At 42.3% G+C, this 27,375-nt stretch overlaps 1 protein-coding gene across 6 annotated transcripts in view; it reads left to right on the top strand.

Annotated features, from left to right (window-relative positions):
* Positions 1 to 27,375, top strand: part of LOC143284775 (hepatocyte growth factor receptor-like) — a 231,207-nt gene that overhangs the window by 122,225 nt on the left and 81,607 nt on the right. For all 6 annotated transcript variants that reach the window (XM_076591767.1, XM_076591766.1, XM_076591762.1 and 3 more), the window contains 2 exons: positions 356 to 514; positions 22,990 to 23,165. In XM_076591767.1, the coding sequence (XP_076447882.1) occupies positions 356 to 514; positions 22,990 to 23,165 (335 nt within the window). The remainder of the gene's footprint in view (positions 1 to 355; positions 515 to 22,989; positions 23,166 to 27,375) is intronic.

The following is a 27,375-nucleotide window of genomic DNA, read 5'->3' as shown; positions in this document are numbered from 1 at the left end:
GTACATGATGATGTACGAATTGTTCTTTTTATTGCTTTGTTACTTTTGATAGACTATTCCAGTTACTATTCTTATTCATCGTTCTTGTTATGTTATTTTATTTTATTTTATTTCTTTATTTCTATGTTTTGTGCCGTTCTTTCTTTCTTTATTTTTGTGTGTGTCGTTAAATGGGCAGAATTGAAAAAAAAGCCTTTACTGCGCCTAATTCTTTACCCATTTAAGATTCAATCAATCAATCAATCAATCAATCTCTCTCTCTCTCTCTTTCTTTCTCTCTGTCTGTCTGTCTGTCTGTCTGTCTCTCTCTCTCTCTCTCTGTCTGTCATTTATCTGTCTTGTTTCCTGTCCACAGGGGGATTTCCACACGATCAGCAAACTGATGGGATCAGTATCAGTGCAAGTAGGGAAGGAGGAGTGTGTAGGGGTGGCAGCCACAGAGACCGCCATCACCTGCCAGCCCCCCTCCTCTGTCCCTGATGGTACCGACCCCTCGGGCAAGGCTCCAGTATGGGTGAGTGTGTGTCAGTGTTGGTAACAGTGTCACTGTCAGTGTCAGTGTCACTGTCAGGCTATCGGTCTCATGAAAACACAGGTCATGGAACAGGACGTGGACTACCCACCCAACATCAGAATATCTGATCATGAACTGGAGTTGTCCATGTCCCTCTGTACCTAGATTCTCAGACAACACCTCCCTGGACACCGGGCTAAACAAGCGTATTGGCAAGGTTATTTCCGCCATGTCTAGACTGACGAAGACAGTATCGAAAAACAGGAAGCTGACACAAAGGTTCTGGTCTACAAAGCTTGCGTTGTGAGCACTGCTCCTGCAGTGAAGGTTGGACACTGCGTATCAGACAGGAACGAAAACTCCACGCCTGCCACATGCGCTGCTTCCGATGCATCTGAAGCATCTTTTGACAGGAAAACGTCTCTTACAACACTGTCCTGAAGAGGGCTGGGATCCCACTGAAATATATGCTTACATCTGGCACACACACACACACACACACACACACACACACACACACACACACACACACACACATCCAGAGAGACAGACAGAAAGACTGACAAGCACAGGTAGGCAGACAGTGTCACAGAGACAAGAGAGATTACTTTTGTAACGTCTGGTTACGGTTCTATATTACATTGGTATTTGAAAGTAACATTCTTGCCAAAACTAATATATTCGCGTATACTTGTTTGTGTAACATGCGTACGATCATTTGTTTTCAGTTACAATTACAACTATCACTTCCAAAAGGCAGTATTAGTGACAATCTTCAACGTTCAGAGCTTTCAGTTGTGAAATTCCTGCATGGGTAAAAAGAAATATTTTTTAAAAAGAAGAAAAAAAGAAGAGGGAGTATTGACTTGAAGTAAAAAATACTGTAAAGATGAAAGAAGAGTAGAGAAATAGTAGGTTGGGATATGTTCTCAGGTAATAGGGACAGAGAGGATGATGTTGTACACACTCTCTCACACTCTGTCCTCAAACCAATAGCAGGGCCACATGGAGTGGTTTTATTGTGTTTACTATAACCTTACAATAAGCAGAATTAAGCAGCACATAGCAGCACTAACTCAGATAGATCTGAGCAACACACATTTCCTGCTGGGCATTAAGCATCCTTAAGCACACACTAAGCAGTACCTATTAAGCAGTGCCTACTAAGCATAAGCAGCCAACAGTCATCTAAACAGCTCCTACTAAGCAGCTCACACTACCTGCTTAGCACAGACAAAGCAGTACGTCTGGAACATAGGTACATAGGTATATACAAAACCAAAACCCGGGTCAGAAACAATCTGAAAATATCCTGGACATCACTGACATGAAATGTTGATATATAACAATCATCAACACCTTTCACAACATGTCCAACAGTATGCACTCCTCTCAAACATAGATCTGTTTGAGGTAAAAACAAGCTCCATTAAGCTTACCTGTCACCAGCTGTGACATACAATACTGTGACCAAACATATGATTGACCAATACACAATACTGTGACCAAACATATGATTGACCAATACAACTCTCAGTGCTTATCAAATCCTGTAAATACCATACCACAATAATTGTGTGTACCCATTTGACCGAACAAGTCCACACAAAGTTTTCTTCACTGACAGTAATATGGAAATCATAATTTCCACTTTGAATATGTAAACATTATCAACCCCCTATATGCAGCAGACATAGGACTGACTGATACAACTCTACGTTTTCAGCTCATGTCACCCACTGTACAATAAAAATTAAAAAAAACACCTGTGTTACCATGACCGAACAAATCTCCACGTTGTCTTCACAAAGTGTCCCACTGACACAGATACATGTATGGTAATCATAACAACCAACATGTCTCTGGTAAACAGCAAACCACGCGTAACAAAATAGGACTGACTCTCAGTGGTCTCATTGTTTACCAGCTCATTAACCACATTACAATGTGCTTTCCCACTTTGAACAAAGTATACCACTGGCACATGACACAACTATTACACATGGGATCGCAGCTACCAACAAGTCAAACATGTGTCCCATAACAACTTTCTGTTACCCCCATGTGCACACACGCATGAAAAATCCTCAACACACACTGACACAGTGTTATCCTGCGAATCTTTTTATTTCACATTATGATTTAACCGACACCACCTAATATACAAAACACATAGGTAATATCTCAAAAAACAAACTTTTAGAAGTAGCTTGGCTTACCCAAAAATAGACATCTCTACATAGCCACAACACATACCCCTTCTGCATTTTATCATTACTCAGTTCTTACATTGTTTCCCAAATGTATGCCAACAACTGACAAATCACTGCACTATCATTTATGTGGGCCAAGACACAACACCATTTACACCAAACATAGTTTTCAGCCTCTCAAAGAACAGAAGGCCAACCTGCGCATCAATGGACAAACTCTGCTTGCTGAGAACAACCCCACGTACCTGGAAGTCACTTTTGACAAACGCCTGACGTGGAAGAAGCAAGCAGAGAAAGCAGAATCAAGAGCAAGAGTACGACTTGCCCTCATGAAGAAGTTCGCAGGACCAACATGGGGCGCAGACAACACGACCCTCAGGAGGCTGTACACTGGTAGAGTCAGGCCAGTGCTGGAGTATGGCATGACGGCATGGGGCAATACGGCCAAGTCCAACTTTGAACGGATCAGCAAGGTTCAGAATCAAGCTACCCGTATCATCACAGGGGCCATGAGGTCTACGCCAATTCAGGAGCTTGAAACCATCACAGAGCTCCAGCCCCTTGAGGACCACAGTGACGCCAAACTTCTGACCCAGGCTGCCAAGTTCAAGAGGTTGCAAGGCCACCCCATGAAGGACAGACTGTCCCAGCCAACAAAAGGACGGCTGAAGAGAGGGAGCTTCGTACACCAGAGCAGGATCCTAGAACGGCAGCATCAAGATATCCTTGACCATGCCCCCAAAGTGATATCCTGGTGTCTTGCCGTCCCTGCCTGAAGCGAAGGAAGCCCTCCCCTCATCCAGTGCAGCATCACTGGTGTTGGCCCCAAATATTCCCAAAGCGGCCCTGAAAGAAAGTCCCTCACCCGTGAACACCTCCACACCCAGTTCCCCAAAGAGTTCTGAACTCATGTCTACACTGACGGCTCTGCGGTAGATGCCATTCAGAACGGAGGGGCAGGAGTCTATGTTCAGTATCTAGGAGGCAGAGAAGAAAAGATCTGCCTCGCTACCGGCCTGTACTACACCAATTACAGAGCCGAAGCAGAAGCCTTGAAAACAGCAGCAGCCCACATCGAGGCCAGCCACAACGTTGTCTTCCTAACCGAAGCCCTGTCCATCTTGCAGGCCCTTTGGTCCAACAGAGATCAGGAACTCAACGATCTGTCCTCCTTTCTTGCCTCCCTCTGCACTAGTCACACAGTCACCCTGCAGTGGATTCCCTCCCACTGCAACGTGCTTGGCAACGAGACTGCTGATTCCCTGGCAAAGGAAGGTACTACGAAAGAGCAGACGGATAGGTCTACCAGCAACTCTGAATCCAGGACCATCATTAAGGCCAGGCTGCAGAACAAGTGGAAGCAGCAGCATCCACGCCACAACAGAACAGACCCGTACTACCTGCTGACTCGTCGAGAGCAGGTAGCGATTTTCAGGCTCAGGACAGGCCACAAACACCACCTATAGACGAAACTCCGTATCGGCGACACAGAGCAGTGCCTCTGCAGAGCAGAACATCTGGTGCAGTCCTGCCCGCTCCACCAAGCGCTCCGAGAGAAAACCTGGCCCGACCCAATCCCGGAGACCCGGAAGCTGTACGGAGGACTGGTGGACCTGCGACGTACTGCCGCCTTCGTCGAGGAGACGGGGGAATCCATCTGATAAATGACGAACAAGACAACAACAACAACCAAACATAGTAACCAAACATCATAACAAAATATCTGTAACAAAATAGAAGGGGGTCTAGGGGGAGGGTTCTCAAAAGAATTAGGCCGGTACTTCTCTCACTTAGTGGCTACATTTCACACCTTAACCCTTTTCTTTCCATCAGCCACTACAATAAGCAAACTAAACACATTGGCTACACACTGACACAAACCCATAGTTTCTGGATCAAGCACATGTATGTTACATTTAGCTGTGCATTTACTACATCAGCTAACAGGCTATCTCAATGCTCTTGTGAAACAACACACATCCACTGACACAATGTTTCCCAACAGAACTGTTATCAACAAACATAAAACCATTATAAGTAGTTACTCACAGCCCAAGGATTCCCTTGCACTTCACATCATACGTATATTATATATATATATACATATATATATACATATATATATATATATATATATATATATATATATATATATATATATCCATACTAATTGCAAACTACAACACTCCCCAATTGTTGAACAAAAGTAACCAATTTTGGTTAGTCTTAGTGACACTGAGTGAATGATCGACACATTGATTTCTCCATTCTGATTCCCTATTTCCAACACTACTTGTGTATACACTGTGTGACAAGTCTGACAGTTTCAGTTCAGTTTCAGTAGCTCAAGGAGGCGTCACTGCGTTCGGACAAATCCATATACGCTACACCACATCTGCCAAGCAGATGCCTGACCAGCAGCGTAACCCAACGCGCTTAGTCAGGCCTTGAGGAAAAAAAAGTCTGACAATTACGTCACAAGGAGAATGGAGGGGGTGGGGGGGACGTAAGATGGGGTGGTGGGCGGGGAGGAGAGGAAGATACAACTCTGGGGTACGATAGCCAGCCTGATGAAATATCATGCACGCACGCATTGACACACTGGGAACATACACGTCAAGTATTTTAACAAATTCCGGCGTGAATAAACCCCACATTTTTGCTAAAAGGTCTGTAGTATCACCTACACCTGTATGGGAACTTCAAAGAGCGCAATTTGATATCTATCACACTGATCTGACCAAAGATGACAACATAAATTTACTTACATCGCATGTACGAATCCATTTGGAAGAGAAATACCCTAATCATCTAAAGATATTTACAGACGGCTCTGTTGTAAATGATAGAGCTGGTGCTGCTTTCGTTATTCCAGACCTTAACTTTCAAAACTCATTTCAACTGGGAGAGAATAAGTCCATCTTCACAGCTGAACTCATAGCAATTCTAATGGCGTTAAATTTCATGATATCCTTTCCGAAAACTATATTTCAGATTCTATTTTGTGTTGATTCTAAATCAGTTCTTCACGCTATTGAACTTATAAAAGAAACGGTTAGGTGTGAACTCATTATTGAAATTAACCATTTGATTCACGAACTCTTACTAAGAGGCTCTCACATAACCTTTTGTTGGATTCCTTCCCATTGCGGTTTTTACTATAATGAAAAAGTTGACATTTTGGCTAAAAAAGGAGCTAGAAGCTCCACGAAGGAGTTGGATTTAAATATTTCGCTTTCACTAAACAAGAAAAAGTCCAATGGTCAAAATTTCAGTTTGAGGAAAAACACACCGGTAACTCGGATTTACGTAAGAACATACAGAAAATGTATGGTTTCATGGGAAAACATTTCCATAATGATTTTCATAAGAGGCAAATCATTTCTCTAATCTGCAGATGGAAAATTAATTGTTTTAGGACAAACTATGTCAGTAATGTTTCTTGCATCTGTGGTGCTCACATAACAGCCAATCATATACCAACTTGCGATATGTTAAAGTCTCAAATCCCTGAACTGAAACCATCTAAAGTGTTGACGATCTTCAGCAGTCCATTGCTAATGTATGACTTTTTCAACTCCTTGTTAAATAGCCCAGTTGGTTCGCTGTTATAGTTGTTAGTTTTTCATTAGAAATATGTTATATTGTTATGCTGTTGTTTTTTTGTTTTGTTTTTTTGTTTTTTGTTTGTTTGTTTTTTGTTCTTTTTAAACAAAACTTAAATCAATCATTTTCTATATGTGACACACACACACACACACACACACACACACACACACACACACACACACACACACACACACACACACACACTCTTTCACTTACTCGCATGCGTACACAGTAATTCCCCCCCTCCCACTCCCCCTCCTTCCACTCGATTTTTTCCTACCCTCGTCCAATATCACTTACAGTGAAAAGACGTTAAACTAAAGAACGAACACACAGAAGAGATCCTGCACTGACTGCGTATATAGGAGAGTATCAGTATCAGTAGCTCAAGGAGGCGTCACTGCGTTCGATGAAATCCATATACGCTACACCACATCTGCCAAGCAGACGCCTGACCAGCAGCGTAACCCAACGCGCTTAGTCAGGCCCTGAGAGAAAAAATAAATAGATTAAAAAATAATAATAATAAAATAAAATAACAAATAAAATACAGCAAAATAAAATAAATAAGTAAATAGATAAATAAATAAATAAATAAACAATAGATAAATACATTAAAAAAAATACTACTACTACTGCTACTACTACTATTTATAAGGCGCATAAACTTGATGAAGTCAACAACTCTAAGCGTACAACAACAACAAAATAATGATAAGAAATACATTTTTAAAATATATATTTATATATATATATAAACCCCCAAGAAATAATAATAATGATGATAATAATAAATAGAAAAGACAACAATGATGATAAATAAGCAAATAAATGTAAAACATGCAGACACACATTCACACATACACACACATATGCATAACAGATATGCAACAAACATGCAGTTTCACAGATATGAAAGCACAATCAAATACACATAAACGTACACGAGCAGCTTCCACGGCATACACACACACACACACACACACACACACACAGAGGCACACGTACTTGTACAAGCACACACACATACGTCCATATCCCCCACCCCCAACCCCACACACATATATACAGATATATATATGCACACCCGGACGTTCCAATATTCCGTTGCTGCCCCAGTATAGGCATGCATACACAAACATAACTCATCCTCTACCCCCCCCTCCCCCACCCAAACCCCCCCTCCCACACACACACATACGTGCGCGCGTGTGCACAAAACTCTCCTGACACGTGTGTACACTTACACCCTCGCGCACGCAAACACACAGACACACACACATACACACACGCATAGAGGCTGCCACTGATAAGCCGCAAGAGGGGTGGGAAAAGATCTCTGATGCCAAGAACGTGGCGTCTAGTGAGATGCTTAGTCTATTGTATTTGGAAAAGCCCACAGAGACTCTGTTCCGTTTTGAAGAAATTTGCGCAATGTTGGTTTGGAAATGATGCCAATATTCGTTTGATTTGCAAAGCATCGTGTTCTACCTTTCATGCTGGACTTACGGCTGCTCCCTCTCTTTGCCTTTATTTCTTTGAGGCGATCGATGGTGTGATGGCCTTGTACCTGTTCTTTTTGGCATTCTTTGACTTTTCTGAGGATTTCCGATTTTCCTAGATGTAGGCCGCTCGTTGTTGCGTTACCAGCAAGTCTGTCAGCTTGTTCATTTCCCTCAACACCTGCATGTCTCGGGCAGTATGACTATGTAAGTTTTTTAATCTGAAAGTTGCGCATTGCCTTACGCCACTCTGGGCTTCCCATTCCATTTTCAATTTTCTGTATGAGGTTCATTGAGTCCGTTAGAATCATGGCATGTTGGTTTCCAGGCATATGGATAGATGATAGGCACTGGAGGGCATGTGTCACAGCTTCAACTTCCATCGTTAGGCTGGAGGTTGTGACTTTGTTGGCAGCATTCTCTTCCCTAATTGTTTATAATTGTATATAATAGAGAGACAGACAAACAGAGAAAGAGACATAGGTGGTCCATTGAATATTGTATCAAGAGAGATCGAAAGGAGTGGAGGAGAGATAGAATGAATGACTAAACGAATGAAATAATGAACATTATTTGAATAATGGTATCTATTTTCTGAGGGAAGCAACAATTTTTTTTTTCACTGATTCAGCAGCATTGAAGAGGAGTAGTGGACAGTTAACACAGGCACCAACTGAAAAGAAAAGGTGAAATGTCCGACTCGAGGCGAAGTCCGAGCTAATAGCGCTGATAACAGATTAACACACCCAGCTGTCCAACAGATGGTTCCAGTCCCTGGCCCACGGCTCTCACGTCTTTGAAGACGGCGGCACCGAACACCGCCACCGCTTGCAGGTGATGGTTTCATACAACGCACGTTCATGTGTCCTTGTACCTTGGTCAGTGCAATAAAATCTCTACTTTTTTTTCATTTGTCACTCACACAAGTACATTTCCTATTCATACAGCCCCATTACTGTGCGTTCGTACACCACACACACACACACACACACTAATACACTTTCATAAACAAACACACACGCCGCGCGTGGACACACACACTAATCCCCACACTCATATTTAAACACACAAACACACACACACACGGTCACAAGCACGGACACACACACACACACACACACACACACACACACACACACGCACGCACACACACACACACACACAAATACTTTCATAAACACACACGGCACAAACGCCGCGCGCGCACACACGCTAACACACACACACACACACACACACACACACACACACACACACACTAATCTACACATTCATATTCAAACACACACACACACACACACAATCATATAAACGTGCACGCATGCACACACACACACACACACACACACATTAATACAAGAGAGAGAGAACACTGAACAATGAAATGTTTAAATGTCAATCGCTGAACAGCTCTAGTGACATGGGGGTACAAATCAGAACAATAATGGTGAAAACAATGAAACAAAATTGAACAGAAAAAATGCGAAAGAGAGAGGAGGGGAGACAGAGATACAGAAAGAGATAGAGAGAGAGCATTTTCCCGTACATGTACACTGATTCGCGACGACAGCGTGTAAGTCCGTGTAATACGGCCCGTGTAAATTCAGGGCAGCGAAACCACACAATATCGGGCCCCAACACACAAGCCGCTCACTGTTGCTCAACGCTGATGGTGGATGGCTGGTAAGAAGAGAACACACAACACATTCATCATCCCACAACACATCTTTGATCAAGCAAAAAGCATTATCAGTCACAACTATAATATACACATCTGTATTTGCCAGCTTTAGGATCTTTGTGAGAGGGATTGAGCCGAGGGAGTATCGCGCTGACCCCGTGAGTTACGAAGGAAGGCATTCAGGGTTGGGGAGTACCAGGGGAGGGGGGAAGAGTGAAACAAGTGAAGGCAGCGATCAAAGACCCTCAGAAACACGAACGGATAGCAGAAAAAGGACATGTATAAACATATGCTGTTTCAGTTTCAGTAGCTCAAGGAGGCGTCACTGCGTTCGGACAAAACCATATACGCTACACCACATCTGCCAAGCAGATGCCTGACCAGCAGCGTAACCCAACGCGCTTAGTCAGGCCTTGGGAAAAAAAACAAAAAAAACACACACACACACACACAAAAAAAAAAAAAAAACGGGGGAATAAATAATAGATAAGCTTGCATAAATAAATAAATAAATAATAATTATAATATAGAAAAAGGTAGTAGTAATAATATTAGTAATACTAATAAAATGATAATAATAAAACATAAATAAATAAATAAATAAGACAACAATGGTGATGAATAAGCAAATAAATGTAAAATATGAAGACACACATTCACACATACACCCACACATGCATAACAGAAATGCACCAGACATGCAGTTTCACATATATGAAAGCACAGTCAAATACATATAAACGTACATGAGCTCCAACACACACACACACACGCATTACCGTGCACCTCCTCTACCCCCCTCCTCCACACACTCATTTCTAGTCTAAGTATCGCAGCTTCCACGGCACACACACACACACAAACACAAACACACACTCACAGAGATGAACACTTACTTGTACAAGCACATATGAAAGCACAGTCAAATACATATAAACGTACATGAGCTCCAACACACACACACACACACACACACACACACACACACACACATTACCTTGCACCTCCTCTACCCCCTCCTCCACACACTCATTTCTAGTCTACGTATCGCAGCTTCCACGGCACACACACACACAAACACACACTCACAGAGATGAACACTTACTTGTACAAGCACACACATACGCCCATATCTCCCACCCCCAACCCCACACACGTACATACAAAGATATATATATATATATATATATATATATATATATATATATATATATATACACGTTCCAATATCCTGTTGCTCCCACAGTGTAGGCATGCATACACTCACATACCTCATCCTCTACCCCACCTCCCCCTGCACTCCCACCTCCCCTCACACACACACACACACACACACACACACACACACACGTACACATATCTCTCCTGACACTTGTGTACAGTTTCACTCTCGCGCATTCACAAACGCACTCAAAAGCACAGACCCACACATACACACAAACACACACAGCCGCCACTGACTGGCCGCAAGAGGGATGGGAAAAGATCTCTGATGCCAAGAACGTGGCGTCTAGTGTGTTGCTCGGTCTATTGTGTTTGGAAAGGCCCACAGAGACTCTGTTCCGTTTTGAAGAAATTTGCGCAATGTTGGTTTGGAAATGATGCCGATATTTGTTTGATTTGCAAAGCATCGTGCTCTACCTTTCATGTTAGATTTGCGGCCGCTCCCTCTCTCTGCTTCTATTTCTTTGAGGCGATCGATGGTGTGATGGCCTTGTACCTGTTCTTTTTGGTATTCTTTGACTTTTCTGAGGATTTCCGATTTTCCTAGATGTAGGCCGCTCGTTGGTGTTGCGTTACCAGCAAGTCTGTCAGCTCGCTCATTTCCCTTAACACCTGCATGTCCCGGGCAGTATGACCATGTGAGTTTTTTAATCTGAAAGTTGCGCATTGCGTTATGCCACTCTGGGCTTCCCATTCCGTTTTCAATTTTCTGTATGAGGTTCATTGAGTCGGTTAGAATCATGGCATGTTGGTTTCCGGGCGTATGGAAGGACGATAGCCACTGGAGGGCATGTGTCACAGCTTCAACTTCCATCGTTAGGCTGGAGGTTGTGACTTTGTAGGCAGCATTCTCTTCCCAAATTGTTTTTCCATTTTGTTTCGCAGTGAATCCCCAGCCAGACTGGTCTTTGGTGACTGAGCCATCTGTGTATATGATGATGTCCTCTTCTTTACTGTTTTCTTCTATAAGCAGCTTCACTTCCGCATCAGTTTTGCCCTCTGGCCATTCCCAACAATGTCTTCCTAGAGTGGGTGAAATGACTGTGTTGAATAGATGGTTGAGGTTTTCGGGGTTTTTCTCCCATTCTTTTGTTTCTTTCAGGTCTTGAAGTCGGCATACTAGCTGGATTGTGTCTTCTGCTTGCCCCATCCATGATCTTCCTCGTCCTAGACGGCTGCCTTTTGGTTCTTTGACTGCGTCATGCAGTGGGTTTTGAGGGTTTTCTAATGCTTTGAAGTAGGTCTTGACCTGTTCTAACTTGTTTCTGGCCTGCACTGAAGGAAGGTCAAGCAGGTATCGCATGGTTTATGTGGGCGTGTCTTTTGTTGTTCCAAGGATCAGCCTCATAGCTTCATTTTGGACTCTTTCTAATTTTAGGAGGTTGCTTTGAGACGGTGTTGTTAGCCCAAGTCCGTAGTCGATCACACTGAGGACGAGTGATTGGTATAGCAGGAAGAGGTGGCGTATGTTATGCTGTATGTACATGCACAAGCAATACCAACCAAACGAAACATACACAAGAGAACGAACAAAAGGAAAGTACTCAACAGACCATCAGTCGGTGGGGATAACAGTATCCTGAATCATCTTGGATTCCACGCGCATCACAGTCTCCTGTGGGAGGATCCTGACGTAATGTCTGAAGGGTGTGTCACGGCGTGAGCAATCAGCGCTGTTTATGGTGGCCTGCAGTGGAATGTCGTGTAGCACAGCACAGCTGGTGGCTGTGGCACGTGTTGACCCCGGCGGTGCGGTCACCCCGGCCTCATGCAGAATGTTAGTGATCACCTTCTGACCGTTGCTAGTTTCACGGGTTTGAATGTGAAAGGGGAACCTGAGTTGTGAACCCTGTCGTTGATCTGCTGTCCAGCGCAGGTTTGTGTGCTTCTAAAATGGAAGAAATTGCCGAATGATGCACGTTAAGGGTCTTCCATGACAGTCCCTTATCAAACAGGTACTGTAGGTACTGTAGCATCGTTTCTACAGAAACGGTAGCTGTGTTCAGAGACTGGTTGGCACAGAACCACTGCCACTCACGCCACACAGCTTGGTATTGTCGACGGGTATTCCCACGCCTATTGCCCTCGAGCACCTCAAAGGTGGCCGATGGAAGGTGAAGCCCTGTGGCTAGCCGCATATGGGCCATACTGTCAACCTGAGATCTTCCAGGTTCTTGACTGGCTGGCCTGTCGCTGTGTTGATCAGGAGATCTGATAACATCGGGATCCTGTGTGGCGTGTCGTATAGTAGCTCCATCATCATCGGCGTCCAAGGCGAGTCGCTCCAGCAGGGGGCTATCCGTAGCATCCTGGAGTGAGTTTCCCTTAACTTGTTCACCACTGTCAGCACCAGAGTGGGCGGTGGGAAGGTGTAGAGCAGGGGAAAGGTCCAGGGCTGGATGAGGGCATCCACCGCGTACGCCTGGCTGTCCCCCCATTGTAGGGACATGTGACTCATCACACCCGCATAACCCCAAGATGTGGAGGGGTATGAGAATGTGGCTGAGACAGGAGGGAGTGTACCCACTGTGTTGACAGTGGACAAAGGCACAGCACTTGTTATCAGCGGAGTGCTGGCTCGTCGTAGCTGTGTTAGCGGCAAGTGAAGTGGTCACCTGGCCTGTCACATACACTGACGAAGTTATTGGTATATGGCTATGCCCACCAAGCAGCAGAGGCATGAGAGCAGATGCCGCGGTGGTGCAGGGAGCCAAACTCACATCCACAGACTGGGGCCAGATTGGCTGAAGCTGTGGATGTGGACACTGGCAGGCTCCACGGGGGAAAGCGACGAGCCTGGGGCCTGCATTCTCAACTGTTGCAACATGAATTGAGACATTTGTCTCCACACAACATCAGAGATAGCCTGAAGTTGTCTTTGGTTTAAACCAGTATCTGCGTGTGCCGCTGCCTCGTAAACAGACACATTTTCCACGGGTGAATCGCTACGCACAGAGTCTGTAGGTTGAAGCTGGTGTTAGAGGTATCCATGATGGCATCGCTGAAGCTGAACGAGTATTGCATAAAGCGCCAAAACCTACAATGTAGGCTCAATATATACGGGGCTGCGATGCATGCTGGGAGGTCGGACACCCAATGACACAGGCTGGACATTGGTCACTCGGCCACCAACACAGCGCGAGCGGCGATCCTCACTCGCGGGCATGCCCATCGCGAAGTTTTCCCTTGTTATACAAAGCTCGGTAGAAGAGAGAGTTCTGCAAATACCCATATGTGTAAGCCATTGCACTCATATGGTGTAGAAAGTGAAGGCAGTGATCAAAGACCCTGTGGGCAGAAGTTGTGTCCAGTCCATAGAACAGTGATCAGAGAACAGACTACATCAGCACAGGGACTATTACCACATCAACATAACCACATGCACAGTGCCTGAGCAGTTGGGCCTGGTGACTGAACAGACTCACTGACCGGGACACGGTGACGGCACCGACAACCTCAAAGGATGAACCTGTGAAGGAGTGGGGAAGGGAGGTTGTGGAGTTGCGGTGGGTCACCATTGCAGTCACCGCAATCCATCACAGGACAAAAACAAACAAACAAACAAAAAAACCGCGGAAAAGAGAAGGTGGAGGGAGGTTGAGCAATGTATCAGCCCAACCTACAGAATGAGCCGAGAGGCGAAGGAGATGGGATGGTGTGGGGCGGGGGTGAGGGGGGGGGGTGAAGGTATGGGTGAGGGAAGGGAGACAGGGTGGGAGAGGTGCAGGTGACACAACCGGCACACTTTAACACCACATATCTTTCTCCTTTTTTCGTTTTATGTCTTCTTTTCTTTTTCATTTCGCGGTTTAGTATCATTTTGTATGCATAGTTCAATCGCTGCTGTCACTCGTCTCATTCTTTTAAAAGGCAAGAGGGCGGCATGCAGTGTACACTGTGAGTGTTGTGCCCAGAATTATTTTCCGGCGATATATCATCGTTTACATCTCTTTGATCAGGACATGTCGAAGTGGCTTTCCGGATTCAGAATTGTTTGTATATTTCTTTCACACGCACACGCGCGGGGCGCGCGCACGCACACACACACACACACACACACACACACACACACACACACACATTTTGGCTGAAATGTATATATAATGATAATGCATCTAATGCGGTCTGATTTTCACTATGGATGGAGAGCGCTTACACGGCAACACAGTCTCATTGTGATTCATTACTGCAGTTATCACATGTGCATGTATTAATTTACATCCGTTCTCGGTGTCTTCTCATATCATTTCAATGGATGGAGCGGTCAGCTAGTGTAAAAAGAAGATTGGTCGTTTGTTTATTTATAGTCTGTTCATCTAAGATGACGATTTTTTTATTTTTTATTTTTTTTATAGACTGAAAACAAAGATTGAGTGATGCCGATTGTACATAAAGTGTATTGTAAGATCATCACGCCTTAATGGCCCATTTCCATTCTCTTCAGCCTTGCATTTCCGTGTGGTTAAATGCATATGTCTGATGTCAAATATTAAATCTGTCGCACTATCTATCTCAGTTGCATGTGAATGTAAAATTACTCTCTCTCTGTGTCTGTCTGTCTGTCTGTCTGTCTGTCTGTCTGTCTGTCTGTCTCTCTCTCTCTCTCTCTCTCTCTCTCTCTCTCTCTCTCTCTCTCTCTCAACAAACAGTTATCTGGAAGAAGAAAAATAGGAGTTTGTAAAGACGTTAAAGAAAATGAATGGTTTGAACACTTTCGGAATTTATTTACTCAGAACGAGGTTATAACTACTGATAGCAGAGCCATTAGTGAAGTGCAAACAGAGGATTCAAATATATCTGATGAATTCAGTCATGCAATTTCAGAACAAGAAGTTGCAGATGCTATTCGGAAATTAAAAAAAGGCTAGGCTTGTGGTGTAGACAGTATTTTGGCAGAAATGTTAAAATCAGCTGATAATATTGCTGTACATTTTTTAACAAATCTGTTTACCATTCTGTTTGACAAGGGCACATATCCAGAAGAGTGGGCGAAGGCAATAATTGTTCCAGCTTTTAAAAAGGGAGATAGTAGTTCAACAGACAACTATTGGGGCGTGTCTTTGCTCAGTCTTACCAGCAAATGTTATACATCAGTGCTAAACGGAAGGCTTGTCAAATGGGCTGAAGAAAATGATAAGCTAACAGAGTCACAGGCTGGATTCAGGCGTGGTTATGCCACAACAGATCATATTTTTACTCCGAACGCGGTAATTGAGAAATCTTTATCAAAGAAGGGAGGCAAGCTTTATGCCTGTTTTGTTGATCTGAGAAAAGCATTTGACTCTGTGCAACGTCAGTCTTTGTTTGATATTTTGATTCAGAAAGTTATGAATGGGAAAGTTATGAATGCTATCATTGCTATGTATAAATGTGTTACGTCTTGTGTACGTATTGAAGATAGATTACCTAAAGCAAGGATGTATGTTAAGCCCTATATTGTTTTCGTTGTTTGTGAACGAAATTGCATCAGCAGTTGAAAACAGTGGTATTCATGGAATTCAGTTTTTGCCTGATTTATTGGAGTTGTACATTCTTGTTCGCGGATGATATTGTACTGCTATCTAACACTGGGATTGGTCTGCAGAATGAAATTAATGTTCTGAATAATGCATGTAAAACACTCTTCTTTAATGTAAATACTGACAAGACTAAAGTGATGGGTTTTTTTTTTCTAAAAGGTGGCTTTTTGGGAAGATATGAAAAGTGGAATCTCGATGGAAATGCTCTAGAAATTTTCTTTTTGTTGTTTTTTGTTTTTGTTTTTTGTTTTTCAGAACTCAGAACATTTATTTGTCAGAATACCAATCAAAAGGAATTATGGACACTAAAGCTAAACACAACAAACAGATAAAAGACAATAAACTGTGAGTACATGCAGGCTCTTTCACAAGATATAGTTATGGATTGAGAACCTTAAAGCACTCAGACCTATCTATCTATCTATATCTATCTTTCTGTCTATATGACATGCATCTTGGCAGTTCTGCTTGAAAACGGGTTTATTAATGGCAACGGAGAACTCAGAGTTTTTGGTGGGTTTGTGTGTGTGTGTGTGTGTGTGTGTGTGTGTGTGTTTCAGAAAGCAAATTTTATTTGAAAGTGGGGAAGATATGAATAGAAAAAAAATCATACTAATCATACTAATAATGTTAGTAATATTGATGGTAGCAAAGCAAAATATTCAAATAGAAAAGAACACATTGTGTGATAAAGAAAAAGGAGATAGGAATAGTCCCATTCATGCTTCTCTTGTGTGTGGGTTTTCTAATGATGGACATTTGTTGCGTGCTTTAATATTCTGCAAATGCATACGTATGTCTGGCTTTCTTTATGCATTAGTGTGCATTGTATGTGACATTTTCACCCAATTCTTTCTCAAAAGACAATGTTGACGACAACAACAACAATAATAATCAAAATAGCAATAATGATGATAAAAGTAATAACAGGTACTCAGAGGAGGAGCTGAAGAGGAATGATAATGATATTAGTTAGATGCATAATTATTGCTGTTACTACCTTCGTCAACAACGTCATTGCAGTTTTCATATACATTTAGATATGTACCATGTGTATGCAGAGCATTGTCAATGTTGTCAGGCATTATGTTTATTCTGTACCTATATGAACTGTATTTTTCGACGTGAGACTTGCTGTTCAAAAATGACTAAGATTGGAGATGTTGTTTTAGTTTTCTTGGCAATACTTATGCACATCTTTCCAATAAGTATTATTCTGTTTATAGTATTTACCGTGCAGTTTTAATTTCTTTGTTTTGAAAACCAAACAAGACTTCGTTTACTGTCAATTGTACTTTTCTTCCAGTGTTACTGCTTATATAACGTTCAACTGCTTTCCAAAAATTATTGACATTTGGGCATTCAAAAAAGAAGTGTTCAATAAAATCTACCACATCTCCGATTATTATTTTCATCAGTCACATTGATTTTATGCAGCAGAATATTTGCTGGGTATATGTTATGGAAGATCTTCCATTGCAGTTCACGCAGTCTTACTTCTTTTGTTGCAAAATGAGGGATTAGCCAGATATCTTTATTTAATTCAATGCCAAATTTTCTTTCCAGAATCCACATGCACACGTGAAGTAATCTCCAGACATCATGAACACTGAGGGCAACAACTGTTTCTTTAAGACCAGCGATGTCTGCTTTTGGATGGGGATGACCTGAAATTATGTCCAGCTCAATGTTGATTGCTGTGTTAAAATCACCCATTATCAGTAATAGTTCATTAGCATAATCTTTCAGTGTATTCTGGAGTGTTTTGAAAAAAGAGAGTTTCTCAACATTTTCATTAGGTGCATAAATATTAGCAATGGTGAAAGTTACTACTTCTGTGACAACTGAAACAATTAATAATCTATCGATTTCTTTTACAAGTCGAACATTTCCTGTAAAGTGTCTTGATATCATGATCATCTCCCCTTTGGAATGACCTGTCCCTTCGTGATATATGATTTTCCCACCCCATTCTTTTTCCCACAAATCTGCAGTTTTCTTTGTAATGTGAGCTTCTTGGATACAGATAATATCAAGTTTTTGTTTTTTGAGGATATTGAATATAGATTTCCGCTTTAATTTATTATTCAGCCCTCTGGCATTAACGGAACCAAGTCTAATAACATCCATTTAGCAAAGCATGATTTCTTCCAATAAGCGATTTATTATAAAATCAGTACACAAATCGTAAGCCATACTCCGGGTCCATGATCATAGCTGTGACCGTTTCCGGGGAGCAAAGGGGGGACGGGGGAAAGTCAATCGGGGTTGCTTGCTGGTTCACAGTACAGACTGTCATCGTCAGACTCTCCACCACTGTTGTCCTGTGTTCTTCTGGCTTGTTTGTCTGCGGGGGATGACACGGAACCCTTGGAGCGTGGACGCTTCACGGATCCCGATCTCTCCCGCCTGTATGTCTTTAGCGTTGTTTGTCTTGTCCTTTGTCTGGATCGAGTTGTTTTTCCGTCATCAGTGCTGTTTTGGTTTTGTTTGTTAGAGACCGTTGTCGATCTGTCGTCTTGTCCAGGGCTGACTGTGGTGCTGCAAGTTTGTTCGTTCAGTGTTGCGTTCTCTGTTTTGCTATTGTCTGTCTGTTCATGTCTGATAATTGGTTCCACTGCAACAAGGTTGCACGTTGGATCCCCGGCTTTGTGTCCATCGTTCAGACATTGTCTGCACTTTACCGGGTTTGGGCAGTCCGCCGCTGTGTGTCCTTTCTGCAGGCACCGTCGACACTCCGCCTGCTGTTGTCGCTGAAGGGTCTTCTGCTCCCTGCTGGCTTTAAAAGGGCCAATGTCCACATTTCTGGGCAGTGGAACATCCGGAACTTTTATATACAGGAAACGTCTGCCTGTCTTCCAGTGTGTCAGCTTGCCGTGATCATCCCTGTCCCTTTCCACGATCAGTTTGGAGTGTATGGTTACTCCCAACTGCTTGACTGACTGCAACAGTTCTGTGTCGGAGAAAGAGAGGAGGATGTTGCCGACGATCAGCTTCGTTGAAGGGGGCTGCTCCTCTCTACTGTTTGAATCATTTGAATTGGGACAAACGGATTTATCCTTGCCTTTTTTCCGTTTTGTTTTTTGTCTTCCCTTTTCTTTTCTATTGATTTGTTCACCATGACGACTGATATCGACTTGGCAGGTGAGCGTACTTTACCTGTTTTTGTTGTAAACAATGAACTGCCGGGGTTTGATAAAAAGCATTTCTCTACTTCCGAACTCTGTGCGGCTGCAGAGAAGGTTACAGGTTACAATTCAGTAGAAGGAGCCCAGCGCATAGGTGGACTTTGGAGGATTTATCATCGACAAAAAGATGCAAGAGTCAAATTGCTTATACAGGGTTTCGCATTTAGAGGGGTACAAATGGGTGTCCAATGCTCTAGAAGTAGTGAATGAAAATAATTATCTAGGGTTTGTTTTTACGACAAAAATGAGTATAAACAAAGGAGTAGAGACTTCAGCAGTAAAAGGCAAACATGCATGCATTGACTGTATAAAATATATAACGAAGCTGAATGATATTTCCAAAGGATGTATTTTTCAAAATATTTGATGCTCAGGAACAACCCATTCTTTTGTACCTTCTGAGATGTGGGGTCTCAAAAGACTTGATGATATTGAGAAGGTTCATTCCTTTGCATGTAAACGTTTTTTGAACATGTCACTTAAAGTACCAAACAATTTGCGTACGGCGAACTAGGACAGCCATATTTAATGTTGTCTAACCTGGACGAAAGGGGGGAAATGCTGGGTGTCTTTAGTAAAAAAAAAAAACTAAACAAAACAACAACAACAACAACAACTTTATTTAGACTTGGGTTTGGATATGGCTGGTTGCAACAGGGTGTTGGTTGTGAGCAAACTTTTATGTCATTATTTTAGCAAAGAATGAAAGATATATTTATGCAAGAGTGGGACGAGTCAGTAATGTCTAAAGATATATATCATTACTACAGACTGTTAGGTGTGTTAGGGACTGTTTGATAAAATTGCGGTTTTTTTGCTCCCAATAAATGGATAATTTTTCATGAGAACATTCAAATGTAATTCAAATTACGCATGTAAACGTAGTAACGTGGTCGAAGATGAAAACCATTTTATAAACAATTGTGTCCTTTTCAATAACCTGCGGCAAAAACATCTGAACTCTGAAGGTCAATCGTATGTTCACTTGCTGAAGAATGGTTCTGTTTACAGTATTCGTAAACTCTGTGTTTATATATTTACGACAGGAATTCATTGACAGCAATGAAGAAATTCAGAATTAATTTACTACTGATGCACAAGAAGCACTTTTGTTCTACAGGTTTAAGTTAGTATGTATTTTACATTTTGTTGTCGCTGCGTGATCATCATATTGTGTACTTTTGACCTCTTTCTAGGGGCCGGAGGCCTGGAGATTATTTTTTTTGTTCTTGTTCTCTCTCTCTCTCTCTCTCTCTCTCTCTCTCTCTCTGTGTGTGTGTGTGTGTGTGTGTGTGTGTGCAAAACTGACATTCGGATATGGAAACCAAAGAATGTTATAGTTGGTTTTTCATCTAAGAATGTATTTCAACCTAAAACATTTCCAAATGTTATTACAGACAAATGGCACAGAATTAGTTATGCAAGGTTTAGATTGAGGAGACTTGGTTTTTAACCCAAATAAGAAATGGTTTGAACTTGGGACTTCCACAGAACTGCCTTGCCCTGCATAAGGATTCAAAATAGATGATGAAAAACAATTTCTCTTTCAGTGTTAAAGCTTTTGAAGTTGTGTTGGAAAAATGTAAACTTTTTGATTCAAATGTAGCTAGAGTGCTGTTGTTTCTGTTTTATTGTGTAATTAGATCAGTTGCTAAGTTCATCGCAGAGGCACAAAAAATAGACAAGGTTTTCTGAACAATAATCAAAACAATGAATTTGAAGGCAGTTAACCATGGTTGATGTTGATGCTGAATTGTTCTTGAAGGAAAGTGCAGACTACAAGAAATAACATGTGAATGGATGGTCAAATCTCGAAGTATTTCATGTGTGTTTTTATTGTTTCTTGTTTGATTGTTTGTTGGTTTCATTTCTTTGCACATTATGTTGTAACAGTACTGCAATCTTTATTTATCTTCAGTGTTTATAATTTATGTGATCATAATGGGAAATATGATAAGTTGGCATTGAAAGAAATGTTATCCCCCCGACCCCCCCTTGTCAAAAGACCTTTTTGTAGGCAATGACAATAAACAATTTCAAGTTTCAAGTTTCCCTCTCTCTGTGTCTCTCTGGGAAAACCACACACACAGAGGCGCGCGCGTGCAGACACACACACACACACACACACACACACACACACACACACACACACAACACACACACACACACACACACACACACACACACACACACACACACCCCGACACAAACTCTCTCTGTGAGAACCACACACACAGAGGCACACAGACACAGACACATAGACAGACAGACACGCAGACAGACAGACACACACACACACACACACACACACACACACACACACACACACACACACACACACACACACACACACACACACACGCACACACACACACTCGCGCGCGCGCGCACATTACCGAATACGTTTTGTGCAAATATGACAAAGTCAGACTGATAAACAAATTTGCAGACAGGCAGAGGAGGGAAGGGCAAGATCATCATGGACAAGATACAGGGATGGTATATCACTGCACACATTCGTTGCACAGTACACACAACACGCAAAGCGGTACACTCGCTTGCTGCAGCAGAGAACAGCTCAAAATGGCGCCACGTTTCCATATGTTTAGCCTCGACCCTTTGGTCTACTTATACATGTCTACGTTGGACCCCCAGCATGTACACCCTCTAGAAGCAAAGAAGCACGCGCTGGATCGGACACGTCGTGCGAATGGACAGTGGCCGAATACACAGGGACCTCCTGTACAGAGAGTTGGCGCAAGGAAAGCGCTCCGCAGGCAGACGCCAACTACAATACAAAAGTGTCTGCAAAAGAGACAGGAAGACCTTGGGCATCAACCCAGACAAATGGGAAGCAGTAGCCTCCGAACGATCATCCTGGAGTCAAACGAAGCGGAAAGGCCTGTCCAAGTTTGAAGATACATTTGCTGAACATTAAAGGCGAAACGGCAAAGAAGCAAAGCCCAGAGTTTGACCAGAATCCTCGGACTTCATCGGCACAAAGTGTGGGAGAGATTGTCATTCTCGGGTGGACCTTCCAAGCCACCGACGCTGCGCCAGAAACATCACCCAGAGCACAACTCCATAGTTTTCTGAGGCTGAAGGATGCCTACAAAGTATCAGTCTTGTTGTTAGTGTCAGTCTTGTTGTTAGTGTCAGTGTTAGTGTTAGCGTGGAGGTGTGTGTGAGGGGAGGGGGCGGGGGTGGTGGTGGGGCGGAAGCCGGTGTATGTGTTCGGGGAGGTTGGGGGGGGGGGGGGGGCGTATATATGTACGCAAGTGCGTCTCTGTCTTTCTGTGTGACCATGCTGCCGGCGCTCTGTGAATGCATTGTTGTCATTATCATCGTTATCAACATTATTATCATCACTGTCATCGTGCAGAATATATTTTTTCAATAAAAAGTTTGCATCTGGATAAAAAGGTATTGGGACAGAATGAAAACCTTATTTTCATGTTCTGCCCAGTTTCTTTTCATTCAGATGATTATGGATTCTAACGAACTGAATGAATGGCATCCTTGTTGACGCCCATTGTCAGGTGCGGGTGGGCCACATGGTGAAGCGGGTGGGTAACCTGCGCTACTTTTACAACGACCTGTCCAACGGTGAGGACAAGCCCTTGACCTTGGGCATCGTGCTCGGCGTGGTCATCCCTATAATCGCCATCGGCATCCTCCTCACCGTCTGTGTGCTCAAACGTCATCGGAAACACAGGTAGAACAATGTATCCTGTATTATGATGTCTCTGTGTTTGGTTCTCGTGATCACAGTTCATTCGTCATCCGGCGGGGGACGTTTGTCATGAAAGATTAGAGAGAAATGGTGATAACACGTGCTAGAAAAGCTGGAGAGATAATGCGCGAAAAATTAAAATAAAAAACGTGTTGCAACCTTGGACCTACAAATAATCGTAGATTTAGAAGCCAGGTGAATGCACTCGGCGGGTTATACAATTTCTGGTAAATGGTTGTTGATAAAATGATATGTAGAACTGCTAACACGGCCTAACCATGTTTATTCGTCTTTACATTTAGGATGGTTTTACCTTAACGTCGATTGTCCTTTCGCTTCGAGGCCACCTTCAGACTTTACAGTGGGGATATTTGTCACATTCTGAAATCAGTTCATTAAAAGGACAGCTCTCATTCCGCCAAGGACAGACAGAATACAGAATGCTTCACAGCAATAGAAATTCATCTGGATGACAAGACAAAAATTATTTATGTCCAAGGATAATAGATAACACTGGTGTTCTTCACAATACTACAGAATAAAGACACAAGGATAATGATTACAACATATAGAGAAACGAAAGAGGCATAAAAAAAAAATTAAAAAAAAATATATAGTTGTACTGCGAGTAACGATGCACACGTAGATATAGGGATTCAATACAATAATTTGGGAACATTACTATAGCTAGGAAAGTGTATGGGAGAGACAGAGAGAGAAGAAAAGACAAAATTCTTCATTTCCATGGATGGTAAATAAGCACTGGTGCGATTACTTACGTCCAGTCCCCGTCCTAATTAGGGTCTACTCTACACAATACTAGATAACAGCAAAAGCATGATGGTTAGAACATATATAGAAATAAGAAGCACACTCATTAAAATATAATGATGCACATACACACTGATTGGGATACACATAGCAAGAATGGGAGATGAATACGAAGCGAGGGAAGCGAATAAAATGAGCCGGGGGGTGGGGGAGGGTTGCGAGGGGACAGACAGAAATAATGAAATGCAGGAAAGATTTTTTCATGGAGGTGGGGAGGTGAATGACTACGCACATAATTCATACACATGCAATACACATACCCCCCTCCCCCACCCCTCACCCACTCACACACACACATACGTCTACGTTCTCTCCTCATAAGATAAGACATGACATCGTAAACAATATAGCAAATGACAAGTAATGCGTGAATACAAAAATCGGAAAGGAGAGTTTCACAGACAACTGTAAAATACAGACAAACGATAAACAGTATCAACAGATGAGCAAGATAAACATTATAGCATAAGGTGGGATGTGTCATGTTTTTGAAGGTGGTTGGGCTATGGTGTTGTTTGATTCTCTCTGGGAGTGAGTTCCATAGGAAGGCGCCTGAGTACGCCTAACTAGATTAAAACAGATCAGTTCTTGGGATTGGGATATGGACTTTTTGGGTGTTTCTTGATGGAGTAATAGGAAATCATTTTCATTAATGTTGATGGTGCATTCCCTGTCATAATCTTGTGCATTATGATTTTTTTTTTGTCATACTATAACCTACGGAATCATGAGATAATATTTGCCTGTTTATAGTCTGAGGCCAGTAGCGAAATCTTTTTAAGAACCAACTTGATCCCTCATTTATAAAGGTTCGGCAGTAGCTTCATTCTATTGCCACTGGCGGAGTGTCATCATGTTGAGGCCTGAATATGTCCTTGAAAAAAATCTCTGAGTGAATGTGAGGAAATGCTTCATATTGGACAATTGATAAGTTTTTTTAGGATATCTTTTTGCATGGGGAATTTATGTGAGGAATCCAAGAAATACTGTTGTCTATCATAACTCCCAGAACTACGACCACTCACTTGTTCGATAGGTTCACTTTTAAGGTGAATGGACAGAAATCATCTAGTGTTTTGTCTCTTTTGTCCGGTTGTGACGTGCATGCATTGTGGGTGAAGTGAAATGTAGTTTAGTTCGGTCCATTTTATAAGATCATTAGTTCTCCTGTGATTTTATTGTTTTCTTTTTGTTGTTGTTGTTGCGAGAACATCAGTGGATCTTAATGCAGCATTTGACACAGTAGACCAAGACATCTTGATCAGAAGGTTAACATTCGGATCCGGTGGTACTGCCATAAATTCATCAAGTCGCACACAGTCTGTCTTTGTGAACGGAAACCAGTCTGTTCTATCAGTGCCGAAAGACGGGGTTCCACAAGATTCTGTTCTGGGACCTTTTCTTTTCACAATGTATACACATCGTCTAAATTTGATCATCCGACAGTATGTGTTTGTTTGCTGACGATTCTCATCTACACGATTCTGTCATTCCTTCTGGAATTTCAATCTTGGCTAGTACCTTAAAAACCTGCATAGAAAAAGTAGGTAAGTGGATGAAACAAAATGAATTAAAAACGAATGATGACAAAACAACTTATGCTGAGGGGATACAAAAATAAACTCAAACAGATAGGTACAAAGTATATCATATGTTCTGACTTAAACATTTTTTTTCGAGTTCAATCCGCAATTTTGGCTTTTACCCAGATTCATCTCTTATGATAGAGTCTAATGTGAACCATCTGTGCAAAGGTCTTTACTTTCAACTTCGAAATATTAATAAAATCCGCCTTTCCCTGTCTGCTGACGCTGTAAACAAAGTGCCTTTATTCTTCTCTCGTTTAGACTATTGCAACTGTCTCTTAGCTGACCTTCTGAGTGACAAACTATACAAGCTCCAAAAATATAGAACAGTGCAGCTTGACTCTTCCTCAAAAAGTCAAGGAGAGAACGTGCTACAGCTCTCCTCTGGACACTTCACTGGCTACCTGTTCAAGCCAGAAATTAATAGAAAGTTGACACATTCTACTGTAAGTGCCTCAGTTTGGCACAACGCCCTCGTATATCTGTGAACTTGTCAACCCGTATTTGCCTAACAGAACATTATCTAGACTCCTCCCAGCTAACTATTCCCCGATACCTCCAAAAATTCTATAGAAAAAGGTCATTCTGTCTTTGGTCCAACAACTTGGAACTCTCAGTCCATTGCTCTCTTTCCACCTTCAAAGCAAATCTAAAAAAACCTCTTAAAAATATATGCGAATGATGAGCGATTCGAGAGAATGAAAAGTGGGGGGAGTGGGTTAGGGTAGGGGGTGTTGGTGTGGTCTGAATCGTTGAACGATTGTTGATTGTTAAATTTTTATTTAAAAATATATAACAATCCTTCTTTGATACATGTATATACATTTTGATATAATTGCTCTCATTCCAGTTGTTTACTTAGGTTTTTGTGTATGTGCGATGGAGTGTAACAGATGTTGTTTTTAGGGTAATATACAAGTCGGCCATTTTAGCAGTGCTTTTATGGAATCAGTTTTCTTTTACTTTTACGATTTTGAAATCTCTATTTTACTGAATGTGTTTATTCAATTATTTCGAGCTTTTGATTTGTGAAGCACCTAGAGTTTGCTTCTGCTTGTATCATAGCGCTATATCATAATAAATTGTTGCTATGATTAGTATGAGCTGTGTGTGTGGATTGTTGTATTATCCACAAAGAGTTCATACAAGGATTTTATGTGGAGGGCCAGGTCATTATGCATATTGAGCGTTCGTGAGATAAGATTTAAGCAAACCAAGATTACTGGTTGACAGACCATAATAATTATAATTCCAGTTTCCTCGGTGTGAGAGGATGTGGTCTGTAACATCAAATGCTTTCTTGAAATCTACAGAGAACACACCACAATATTTATTGTTATTGATACTGGAAAGAAAGTCATCTGCAAGATAAATTCATGCTGTATGACATGAATGTTGTTTTGTTGTTGTTGTTATTGCTGCTGCCCTATCATCTGCACCGTTTCAGTGGCATTACTCCCACGCCGCTCATTTAGATTCCCCTATAAACGGCCACACCCTGGTTCGTCCGTCACAGTTCCAGCGTCGGCAGTCCGCAGGGAGCCTCCGATGTTAGGTCGCCAGGAGGCCACACACCAGAGGAGACCCTGCACTGCTGCTGAGTCACTTCGGTGGTGTTCATTGGTGCCTGTTCTGATTTAACGTACTTAGAACACCACCTACTACTCCCCCTGCTAACGACAATAATGGCTTAGTCGCGGAGCCAGACAGAGTGAGCGTTCCTCCCAGAGTGGAGACCGCCACCACGTCCCTCAAACAACAGCCCCCCATGAATA

This window comes from Babylonia areolata, chromosome 8 (assembly GCF_041734735.1).
Source record: "Babylonia areolata isolate BAREFJ2019XMU chromosome 8, ASM4173473v1, whole genome shotgun sequence".
NCBI classification, from domain to species: domain Eukaryota; kingdom Metazoa; phylum Mollusca; class Gastropoda; order Neogastropoda; family Buccinidae; genus Babylonia; species Babylonia areolata.
Note: the sequence above shows the minus strand (reverse complement) of the source record. Positions and strands in the feature narration are given on the sequence as shown.